The sequence below is a fragment of the Fundulus heteroclitus genome, chromosome 17 (genome assembly GCF_011125445.2).
Source record: "Fundulus heteroclitus isolate FHET01 chromosome 17, MU-UCD_Fhet_4.1, whole genome shotgun sequence".
Lineage (NCBI taxonomy): Eukaryota > Metazoa > Chordata > Actinopteri > Cyprinodontiformes > Fundulidae > Fundulus > Fundulus heteroclitus.
Window position 1 is genome coordinate 21,762,245 of NC_046377.1, and position 12,386 is coordinate 21,774,630.

At 41.2% G+C, this 12,386-nt stretch overlaps 1 protein-coding gene across 1 annotated transcript in view; it reads right to left on the minus strand.

Annotated features, from left to right (window-relative positions):
* LOC105937149 (thyrotropin-releasing hormone-degrading ectoenzyme) overlaps positions 1-12,386 on the minus strand; it is a 179,090-nt gene that overhangs the window by 9,028 nt on the left and 157,676 nt on the right. The window contains exons 14-15 of the mRNA XM_036148813.1: positions 11,985-12,092; positions 2,630-2,797 (exon numbers count right to left, since the gene is read on the minus strand). Coding sequence (XP_036004706.1) covers positions 2,630-2,797; positions 11,985-12,092 — 276 coding nt within the window. The remainder of the gene's footprint in view (positions 1-2,629; positions 2,798-11,984; positions 12,093-12,386) is intronic.

Consider the following 12,386-nt stretch of genomic DNA (forward strand, 5'->3'; position numbering starts at 1 on the left):
AATGTTTCAGATCAAACTAATTCTGATATCAGGCAGATATAACATGTTTAGACCCATAAAACCTGACCCCATGTGATTTAAGTAAGCACTCCCTTTGTTAAATCACACATTAACTCTGATTAACCACAGTCTCAGGAAAGCTGAGGTTAATTTTACTGGCCACTCCCAGCCCTGATAACTGTCACATCTTTAAAATCAACAAATAACTTGACTAGAATCTGTGTGACGACATGAAGCAGGTTGAGAGGTCTCAAAAAAAATCAACATCATCTGAAGAAATTCATCAACAGATGAGAAACAAGGTCCTTCCAACAGACTGGAAAGGTTTTGGTCCTCCAGAGAACCACAGTTAGAACCGGCCTACCAAAGTTACTCTAAGAACCTCGCTGGCTACCGTATTTATCGGAGCACAAGTCGCTCCTGAAAATAAGTTGCATCAGTCAAAAATGCGTCATAAAGAGGAAAAAAAACATATATAAGTCGCATTGGACTGTACATATCAGCAAAGTTGTAACCCGCCTACACAACAGACCTTTAAGCTAGCGCTAGCTGTTGTTAGCTGCTAGCGCTAGCTGTTGTTAGCTGCTAGCGCTAGCTGTTGTTAGCTGCTAGCGCTAGCTGTTGTTAGCTGCTAGCGCTAGCTGTTGTTAGCTGCTAGCGCTAGCTGTTGTTAGCTGCTAGCGCTAGCTGTTGTTAGCTGCTAGCGCTAGCTGTTGTTAGCATCACAGACAGCCCTGTCCTAGTCTGGGTCCTTCAAACCGCACCATGCAACGCTTTGCTGCGTGAATGCAGACTGAAACAGCGAAACAACATTGTTTGTTCTGCATGATTGCAACGCTGACTTCTACTCAACCCCTCTTGTACATCGGAACAACGCCAGGACCGGGTAAATACCTCTCGTTGCACTAAGCTTTCTTCCTCCATCATGATAGAATGAACACATATCATATAGACGGTAATTTTTACTCCTTGATTCATGCTGGTCAAGATGAATTACCATTTAAATTTGACTGGCACATATCCAACTACAGTAACCCTCATTGGATTTGTTCCTCCTCTTGATTTTGTATGATTTCTTGAATTTATTGTTTACTTCCCACAGAAAGGAAAACTGTTTCCTGTCAACATTCGTAAATATTTTATTTTATTTTTTTGTACTGTAAGTAACCCAAGATATATTTTTCTTGGCATGTTGTTTGCTATGGCACTCATGCTGCTGTTTTTTACTCGATCTGTGTAAAGGCTCCTATTGTGCATTCCATCATCCTGAGACAGTAAAAATATATATTTGGATTTTGGTGACACGTGAGGGTGTTTTAATAATCATGATCCTGATATCACATGACCAGATTTTGGTGAGGTACTTGAATTAGACACTGTGCCTTTAAATGAGTGTTACGTTTCCAAGAATCTGAACTGCTTGCAGATTTGAAAATGTTTGATCCTTGTGGGTCTAGTGTTGAATGTCAGTTGCAATAATTCCAAGTTTTATGGGTTTTGTGCATTACATTAAACAGGTTGTTTTTCATTTGTATCTTATGTGCTGTAATTTAATGCAGAGTTGTGGAAGAAGCCTGTTTAAAGAGCATCCATAATCATCCCCTACTTTCAGAAACTGTTGGCACCTCATAATAAACACATTTGCACAAGCGTAGTTACTGCAAAATAAATAAATAAAAATAAATAAATAAATTTAATATTTAAGTCGCACCTGAATACAAGTCGCAGGATCGGCCAAACTATGAAAACAAAAGTGTGACTTATAGTCCGAAAAATACGGTAATCCAGTAACAAATTGTTAATATCAAGCAAGGGTGGGGTGGTGGTTTTCTTTTTCTGAGATTAATTTTCTGATTTTAGTGAGTCATCCATGTCTAACTCTACAGCTTTTTGGGTAAATAAATACAATAAAATATCATATATCAGAAAAAAAAAATCTTTTTATGTTATAGTCTGGGATCTCCCCAAGTTATTTCCCACACTGATGTCAACCACACAGATTCCAAGGTCACAAAAAAAATTAAATCAGAAAATCTTCCTGTACTTTAGCTATATTTCAATATTTTTCACTTTTGCATGAACATTTTGTTCAGAATTGTCGTGCTTCTCCTAATTGCACACTATAGCTCCATGTTCATTTATGCTGACAAGAATGCCCTCAGTACTGCAATCTGCCGTTTTTGTTGTCGTTTTATCATTACTGTAAAACATCTCAGCTGAATAGGGACACTTTTTGTGTTAATGTGCTAAACCGTCTAATATTTTTAGCATCAAACTGGAAGAAACTTTGATTTTGAGTCGTTTTGAACAGAGATGCTTCCTGATCTCAGCAGCTGTTGGCTTCACTCCTCCTGAAGATCGCTGCTGATTCTCCAGACTCCTGCTGTCTGCTGCGTAGACATATCCACATATCACCTAAACAGCTTCTGAATGCTGATAAATTACCAGCTCGTCACAAGGCCCAGTAAATAAGGGCTTTGTGGAAGCATAATATAAACTGTACATGATCCCAGCATAAGCAGCGGTCTCTGAGCCAGTCCCCCTCAGATCGATCACATTGATTAGTGTGGCTTTGAAAAGGCTTTTTGCTGCGGGGTGAAATGAAGCGGAAGGAGCAGCGGCGGCGTACCTGTTAAGGAGGAAGGTGTTGTCTGAGCAGGTCAGGGCCTCCAGCAGGATCTTCTTCTCAGAGACGGCGCTGGTCGAGTGAAACTTCATCCAGATAAACTCCCATACGTCCTCGTCCATCAGGCTGACCCCGGTGCAGTAAACTATGTCCCGGATGTTGGGAGGAATCCTGCAGACGGGAGAAGGCATGAGAATGAGAAAAGAGTTTAGACCTGGGCAACGTAAAGCATGTTGATGAGGCTTGGATTTGACTCGTGCGAGGGAAGAGCAGCAGGAGGAGGGTGAGACCGGACCAGGAAAAGTAATCAAACTACAAGCCCCGATAAGACACCTCCTCGGGATTAAGTGGAACGCTTTCTGGGTGCTAATTTTTCTCCCAGCAGTAAGCTGCATTGGAAAAGAAAAAGAAAAACTTTCCCTCGCTTCTCAACTGGACAGGAAAAACAGATACATAGTTTAAGACACTTCCTCAGAAAACGGGACTTTAAAGACTCTCGGTAAGTCCGAACTGCCAGGTCCAGCTCAAACTGATCTCAGAGAAAGCAGAATTTTTATGTTTTAAGGATTAAAAATAAAAAATAGATGCTGTATTAGCAGAGTTTGGGTCATGTGGGAACCCAGATGAACAATGTTAACGCTGTTTGGAGACAAACCGGGAGGTTTTTCAGAAGACGGAAGACCATCTTAATAAATCACAATTACATCAAAGACTAAATTTATTGGAGTAATTCAGCTGAAACTCATACCTAATGCCTGTTGCCGTGCATATTTTTTATTACACTTTTTTCTTCCACTCAACTTTACATTAATATGCTTAGTTACTCCACTGAACAACCAGGTAATGTAGCAATGAGCTTTTGTAGCTTACCCACCTTGTTTAGGGTATCAGAGACTTTCTGCTGGAAAACTATGAAGATGGCAGTCTTCCCCATGATTTCGTAGCTCATAACATAACCTTTATTGTTTTTAAAATACACTATCTCAGAATCAGAATCAGACATACTATAATAATCCCAGAGGGAAATTGTTGTCTTTGGTTTTATGCAGAATTGTGATATTAAGTGAACACATATTTCACAGCGTACAAAAGCTGTGAGCTGCAATCATCACAACTACCACCAGAAATAAAAGTCTGGCCCAACTCATTCTGTTCAACAAATATCAGGATAATATGGCTTTAAGTGCCACAAAATCAGAATAATTTAGTTCAAATTTCAGGATCAAACCAACAACTTTTAACTTTTTTGTTCATTTAAAAGTTTGCAAACACTGACTGGAATGTGTTTTAAACTACATTTTTTTTTTAGATATATAAGATATAATTAGATATACAAGATATGATAAATATCAGCATTTGCATAAACTGCAGCCTCATTATTTCTGTTCAGCCTGCTTCTTATCTGTGCTTTTTGTCAGATTTTTTCTATTCCCATTAAAACCTTTAATATTGGCATAAACTGAACGATTGTGGATTTGTTGACCAATAGGAACGCTTATGCAACCACAGGAAACCTTTAAATTCATCATACCCACACACAGGTTATACCTGAAGTTTGTATTCATTCCACTCATTTCAGTTACTACAGTTATGTCTAACCTTAATGTCCATTGCATACAATTCCTAGTAGTTTTGACATTTATCGTTTCATACACATTTTTTCCATTTCTACTTTTTTAAGGGTTAAAAACAAATGCTGCTGTTTTTGTTTTTCGCACCTTTCCTGAGGCATTGCAACAAAATCTCATCCAGATAAAATATTCTCACCCAACTGCAACCACACACACACACACACACACACACACACACACACACACACACACACACACACACACACACACACACACACACACACACATCTAGCTGGATCCTCAGTAAGGCGACATAATGACCATTTATTTCACTCATCTTCATACATCTGTGAAACTGACCTAAATGGTCAGAAACCAAAACTAAATGAACTGTCCTGACTGCAATATCATCCATTAAACTGCTTAACAGTGTGTGTGTTTTCTTGTACTTGCTGCTGAGCAATAACATTTTTCTCCCGTTTTACTAGTAAAGTGAGGACTGATGTGAAAGGAGGACAAAAAAAGGTCCTCACTTTTTCTTGCCTAAGGGTCAGGATTAAGCCATAGAAAGGCTTAAAAATGAATTGAAGTCTATGGATATCAAGGCACGGCCCTCACTTTGCACTTTAAACAATGGTGTGTGTGTTAATGAAGACCTTTTTAGTATATTGACTAACCTCGTGAAGACTGATGTACCTTATGGGGACCAAAGCCTCATGCAAATGCAGCCAATTCCCTCTTTCTGGTTAGGTTTAGAGGTAAGGTGTGAGTTAGGGTTAGAGATATACTGATAATGGGTTGGGGTACGGATGCTGTTGGGTTTGGGCATAAACGTAGTAACTTAAATCAATAGAACGCCCAAATATGGAGAGAAAGAAACTTGTGTGTGTGTGTGTGTGTGTGTTTGTGTGAGCCGAGTGAGTGATGCAGGGACAATTGCATTATTTACCGACCAGGGAAATCTTTTTAGAGATGCTCCACTTAAGAGCAACACAAACAGAGGCCAGCTTCCACGTTCCTGCTGACTGTGGCAGAAACTGTTCCTCTCTGACAACAACTGCCAGAGACGCGCGCGCCACCTCCACTCTTATTAATGTAGGAGTGTTTAACCTGCTTCTGCTCCTGAATTTCCATCATGTCCAGAGCCTCTGCTGTGATTCCCTAATAAAACTAAGAGTGATAATGTGGCGTTTTCCTGTTCACAACGTGTGCTGTATTACTCTCCCAGGGAATCTCCAGATGGCTCTGATGCCATTAGCTTCCACATTCGCTGAGTCTCTGTGTGTGCTGCAACCGGTCTGTAGAGGGATGCTTCATGTCCTGGAGCTGTTTTTCCTGAAATATCTCGTCCTTCCTCTGCATCAAACTCCCACTCTGACAGTAAACATGCCTCTGCACCATCTGCTCGCTCCGTCGGTCCCTACGTCCGTACGTCAGTGGCGTTCTGTCACTGTGGCCTTCCTAAAACCACTGATGAAACATTGAAAAGGTCCAGCAGAGAAACACCAGCCTCGTCCTGTGGTTAAAGGGGACGAAGGTTGGCTGCTGAGCTGTGAGACGTGCCAGGAGACTTGTTTCAGCACTCAGACACGAGGAGGTCAGGACCAAGAACTGAACTCTATGGTGGAAGAAGTCACTTTCTGTCTGACTTTATCAGCCTCTTGCATCATTGTGGAGGAAACTTGCCCATTGTTTTATTTTATTTTTTCATTTCATTGCGTTTTTTTAGACATGTGTCTCTGCAAAGCTCTCTGAAAAGGTCCCACCACATAATCTCAATCAGGCTAAGATCTGGGTTTTGACTAGGCCACTGCAGCACTTTGACTCCTTCCTTTTCTAGATCTGCTGCTGTGTTTGTGATTATTGTTTCTGCTCATGATCCAGTTTGGTCAAAGCTTCAGCTGTCATACTCATTGGCTCACATTTGACTGCAGAATACTTTGGTATAGAGAGGATGTCATGGTCCAGTCGTTTCTCAGATCTTATGGCTGTCAGATAGGCCCAAATCACCAGCTCACCACCACCGTGGTTGACACTGTGTGGCAGTGTTTGCTGTTCTTCATCTTTCATCAAGTATCTCTGCTTTGGAGTCATTCATATAAAGGATATTGTTCCAGACGACTCAAATCAAAGTTGTGCCACCATCATCGCCTTCTTCAAAAGAACAGAATTTTATTATTTTACATAGAATTTAAAAAATTATTTTGTGCAGAACCAAAGGTATCGTTTTAGATGGACTATGGTTAAATATCACGAACCATCTCTCTTTGTTGTTCTCCAATCACGTTGACATATCCAGGCAAGCCGTGCATGCACGTACGTGCACGCGAACAGCTGCCACTTACCCAATCTCTGCCCATAAAATGCAATTGCTAGGCACAAAATGGCGGAGAGCACACCCAGCGGATCAAACTCTTCTCTTGCTAACAGCATTAGCAAGAGAACAGCTGCACAATGAAAGAGAATAGGGGTGGTGAGGACAGCACAGGGGATTGTGGGATGCCGTGTGCAAGATCTAAACTCAGTTTATGCTGTCCTGAGAAGGGCCAGACACATCGGCACAGAACCGACCCACACGGGCTGTGCACTGTTTGCCCCTCTTCCACCAGGGAAATGCTTTAGGAACATCAAATCCAAAATGAACTCGCTTCTTCGCAAAAACTGTAAACGCTAGCGCCCCCTGCTGAGTAGACTGAGTCTGTACAAGTTACAATATCACTACTGTGAAAACATATTTTTGCACACTCTTAACCATCAGCAAGGTTTTATTGCACAGTTTCATGTACAGTTCTGTATATTAAGGTTTAAGAATATTGAATATTACCTATCAGGAATGTTTCATTGCACATTTTCATATTTTTATAGGTCTGACTATCAGAAATCGGTGCGAGTCCAAGCAGACCCAAAATACGCTTCAACCTCTTAAAAAAAACTCTACACATATTTTGCTGTGTTATTGCCTGTACCCATTTATTTATTTATTGCTTGTTGTTTATTGTGTGTACCCTAAGCCGGAGTACGTTCCAGAAAATAATTCACCACCATAACATGCGGCAACAAAAAAATTATTCTTAATTCTTGAAAAAGTTATGAGTAACTTAATCCGTCACTAGACAAGTTCCTCTAAAAGGTGACGCTGTTTTGCTGTCTTTTTATCCTTTGCAAATATGCGCATATGAGCCGATGGGTGGGAAGGAGAAATGGGTGCAGAGTGCTTGATGAGGTAGAGAGAGGCGTGGCTTGATACACGTTTTGTTTTGGTCTACAGACAGAGCTCTAGCTCCACCCAGTGGTGAAAAATCGCGTATTGCTCCCTTAAAGAAGAGCCTTTCTCCTTCCACAAGCCACACCTCCAGTGTTTTCTTACTTATCTGTCGTGAACTTTAACATTTGATCTGCTACTGAGACCTGGAGAGTCCAAGCTGATGCTCTTGTCATTTCTCTGATCATTTCACCCTCTTGACTTTGGCCTGAATCTGCTGTCTACTCCTGGGGAAAATTGGCAACTCCCTCAAATATTTTCCGCCTGCAAAAAATCTGCCTTTCTACAATGATGGTTTTCAGTTGGCATAACAACTCTTCCCGGGTTGATGGGTAGCAACAGTTGCTTCTCTTGGGTCATTCTTGATGTCTTTCCTTCTTGGCTTTGGGTCAACACGACCTTCATGCTCCATAGCAACAAACGGTCAGTTAATTAATGCTGATTGGCGACACCATTCCTGCTCTTCTCTTCTAAACTACTTTTTCATCTCGGTGGAATCTGTTGCATGTGTGTTCGGCTAATTACATTTTAGAAGCCGAGAACGACAGGGGCTGTACTTTGTTTTTAGGACACGACTGTGGCTTAAACACCTGGAGCTGCAGCAAATGGGTTTTTCTTTTAGAAATAAGTGAAGTTTGTAATATGTGCATTGTGTTTTTCATGTGCCTCCTGTCTCTGTTGAGGATTGAGTTACCCTGGGTATGAATAGTGTCAAACAAATAAACTTGGTTTCGTTTTACACGTTGAATCTAGTTGATTTTTTTTATCACTTTTGCTGTTTGTGGGGTCAACTATTGTGGATATAGGACAATAAACCACAGCCAACTAATGTGGAATGAATTAAATGATCAGGAATTAGCATTGGATATGGAGTACAGCGTTCCTTAAAGGCTTGACTGACTGACTGGCAGTGCAGCTTTGCATGTAGACGCCTTCACACGACTATAGGAGAGAATTTAATCTCCGTGTTTAGTGGGTGTACCTCTATTTCATATAATCTGTTTAGACATGCTGCTTCTGTTTCAAAAAGGGTACAAGTCACTAATTAGGCTTTTGTTGTAGACCTCAGTGGGCTAATTCGGTAACTACTATTGAGATTTGCAAAAATATATATATATATATATATTCACACCCCCTGAGGCTTATTTCACATTCTGTCACATTGCAAAAGCAAACCTGAATGTATTTTATTGGCATTCTATGTGACGGACTTACACTAAAAGGTGCATAATTATGCAGGAAGAAGAAAAAAACAGGTGGTTTGTAATCTTTACACACTAAACAATGATAAATGTGTGGTGTGCACAACTTCAAACCCACAAAGACATGAACGTCCACCTAACCTGACCGGTCTGGGAAGGAGAACATTATTCAGAAAATAGGCCAAGAGGTCCATGGTAACTTTGAAGGAGCTGCAGAGTTCAACAGCAGGTGCAAGTTCTAGCAAGTGGCATTTTTGTTATTTTATCTAATTTATTTCTTCGTTGCCTCTTTTGTTTTAAGTGTTTATACCGTTTTGTAAAGCACTTTGCTTAACTTTTGTTGTTCCTAATGTGCGAAATAAATAGATTCTCATTGACACGGACCTTATCTGTCCCGTACAACAAGATAAACCTTCACACTGTCGCCACCTCCAGGCAGAGATATAAAAACAAGCCGCTGATACAACAAGAGCACAACCTTTCTGCATTAAAGCACATATTTAAAACCAGGCTCATTTTTCCATAGAAATGCTGAAAATAATCCTTAAAAAGTGGAGAAAAGGAGGTTAATTGAGGTGAAGCAGTTTACTTGTGCCTGTAACCCTGTTATGAGTTTAAGCCATCCATTTGTCACCAAGATAACTTCAGCAAAGATCTTCTTATAGCCATTTAATTTACAATGAATCCCCACAGAGGTTTGATTAATATTCCATATACGGCTCTCTGCAGTAATTACGCCGTTCTGCTCTTTGTGATTTTATGTTCAGGTGTGACTCCTCTCACTTTGGGCTCATCCTGGTTGTGCCGGCTCACAAGAACTCAGCAGAATCACATCGCTGCAAAGTAAAAGCTCATCTTTAATCCTGACTCTTTGTTAAGCCGGGGTCAGCTGAACTCCCCTCCGTTAAGATTTTAATTATTGGGCTCAGATAATAAAAGCGTGTTTGGGATTTTAAAAACACGCACAGGCTGAAGAATCTCCTGATGGGATTAAAATGACTGAATGAAGCAGGAAAAAACGGAAAAAAACCCCTGGAAACATTAATTCTGTGGAGTTATTGGGCACTTTTCTATCACTGTGGATAAATCAGTTCCAAATTTAAAAGTTAAAACAGAAAATCCTCACTTATTGTGTGGAATCATGTTTTGCTCATTTAGAAATTAATGATTAATTTAGGGAACTTTTTACAAAAGGTTTCCAGGTAAATAAATAGGACACCTTTTAAATGGCTGATGCTCTTTTTCTAATGGTTTTGGACAAATTAGGACTTGAGATCAATTATAAGAATGAAGAAAAAAATCAATCAATACAACCAAACAACTTAAACAAAACACTTTCAAGCTTTTTAAAAAAAATTCTATTTCTGCTCAGGGATAAATCAAGACACGGCCACATTTATTGTCACTTAAAAAGCCTAAAATCACAGATGACTTACATCAAGTGGCCACGATTAAATCCTACTCAGCATTTATTTTTGAGGTTTATCCCATTTGTAACTTCTGACATTGAGTTTGGTGCTCCTGACTGTTGAAGTGAGTGAAAACCCCGGTGAGATCTACAGAGCTGTCTGAGACATTCAGGGAGAAAACTGCAGCAGCTCATGAGTCTGAGGGAATAAAAGAGCTCTCAGAATAATTAGAAATCAGCTCTGTAAGGAAAATAGTCTAGTAGTGGAGGACATTCAAAACAATCGCCAACAAGCCCAGGTCCGCCTGTCACAGCAAGTTTACCTTAAAAGTCTCTAAAAACCCTCAGATTTCATCACAAGACTTACAAAAAGCTCCTGTCTGCAAAGTAAGACACAGAGACGTGGGGAGAACCAGGAAGATTTCCCCAGGTGGAGACCCAGCACACCGACAATGGTGGAGATCCAGGGAGCTGAAGTACCTCACACTCTCACACCCCCGCCATGGACTGTTCTCCCTGCTGCCCTCTGGGAAAAGGTTCCGCTGCAGGTCCACCAGGTTCTGCAAAAGCTTTTTCCCTGCTGCCATCAGACTGTTAAACTGCTGTTGAACTGCTGAACTATAACCCATAAACTCTGCACAACATTTGCATATTTGCACATTTTGCATCATTGCATCTCCATCTAGCATCACAAATGCTGCCGAACTCTTAGTTTCTAAATGCATTCTTGCACAAATGCCCTTTGCACAATCAAATCTGTACATACAAATGGTTTTTAAAATACTAACCTGTACACCGTGACTTCTCCTGCATTGTCTACATTTAAATTGTTACTTTTAAATCACTGCTGCACCTTATACTGAAATTTGATTTTTACTGCAATTTACAAGCTGTATGCAACAAAATTTCGTTCTGTACGCACTCTGTGCATACAAAAAGACGAATAAAGTTGTCTAAGTCTAAGTACCTGGACGTTCACCTGAGCAACAAACAGTGATGCTCTTTACAGAAAGGCTCAGAGCAGACTCCATGCCAAGAAGATTAAGACCTTTTGGGGAGCCGGGGGCACTGCAGAAGACCTGTTGTGCTTCTGTGGGAGCATCAGCCGTGTTCTATGGTGCCGTTTGTAGGAGCAGCAGCTTCTCTACCGCTGAGAGGAAGTGGTTCTATCAGCATCAGGAAGGCCAGCGCCGTCCTACGATGACCCCTCGAGACAGAAGGACTCTTCTTCTTACCATGACTATGTAAGTCATCAAAGCTTAAAGACAAACTGAAAATCCTGACGTTTAAAACCTCTTTAAAACCAAATCTAAATATCCATTCAGTGAATGAAGTCAAACAGGTTTTTTTTCTGCCCCGTTTTATTATTTAACGAAGCCTCTCATCATCAGCTCCCCGCTGTCCTCGACAGAGCTCCAGCATCTGTTTCTATTTAATTTGCCGTTTGAAATTTAATTTCACAGATCTCGTTAGGAGCCCAGAGGGAGCGAACAAGGCGGCGGCACACGAGACGCAAATAAAGTTAGGAGGCAAAAAAAGGAGAGAGCGACACCGGAAGGAAACGGGATCACGCCAACGTATCGGTGATCAGAGACGGGTGATGCCGCTGTGATGTTTGTTATATTTGTTTTACCTTTAAAAGGTGGGAGAAAAAAAAATCAGAGAGAAACACGTGTTCAAAGCAGATACATGAGTAAGACGTTACTGACTGCAGTTTAACCTTTAAGCTCGCTGTGCTGTGTTGAGCTGAAAAAGCCAGAATGTGAGCAGCTTCCCAGCCTGCTGCGTTCAGGAACGCCTCAGAACACCAAACGGTTCCAGGTAGTTTAATCTCCCTGGATCAGTTTAACCCAGGTGGACTGATCTGGTCTACGGGTCTGACTGGACTGCGACGGGTTCAGGTTCTGTGCAGCACCTGTTCTTGTTGCTGGAGATCCAGTCGGAGATGTAGGCGACGGCCTGACGGTGGCACTGCTTGTTCCCGAAGCTGCAGGCCAACATGATGAGCTCCCTCTGCAGCTCTCTGGGGAAAAACACCAAGCAGAGAACGGTTGTGTTCAGCCATCGCACACAAAGGGACGTCGCTTTTGTTTTTTTTACCAATAAGCTTCAGTCTAGACTGCGGATATCGCTTTAATCTCAACTTAATTTGGGAGGCTGGCGGCTCTGTACTCTGCTTGCTAATAAAACAGTCAGAGGAAGCCGAACCAGATGTTGAACCTCTCACTGTGGATGGAGCTATTCTGCCTCAATCCTTCACTTAAGCTACATGGGAAAAGGCTGAACAGGAGATGAGAATCCGCAGTTTTTCTCAGGT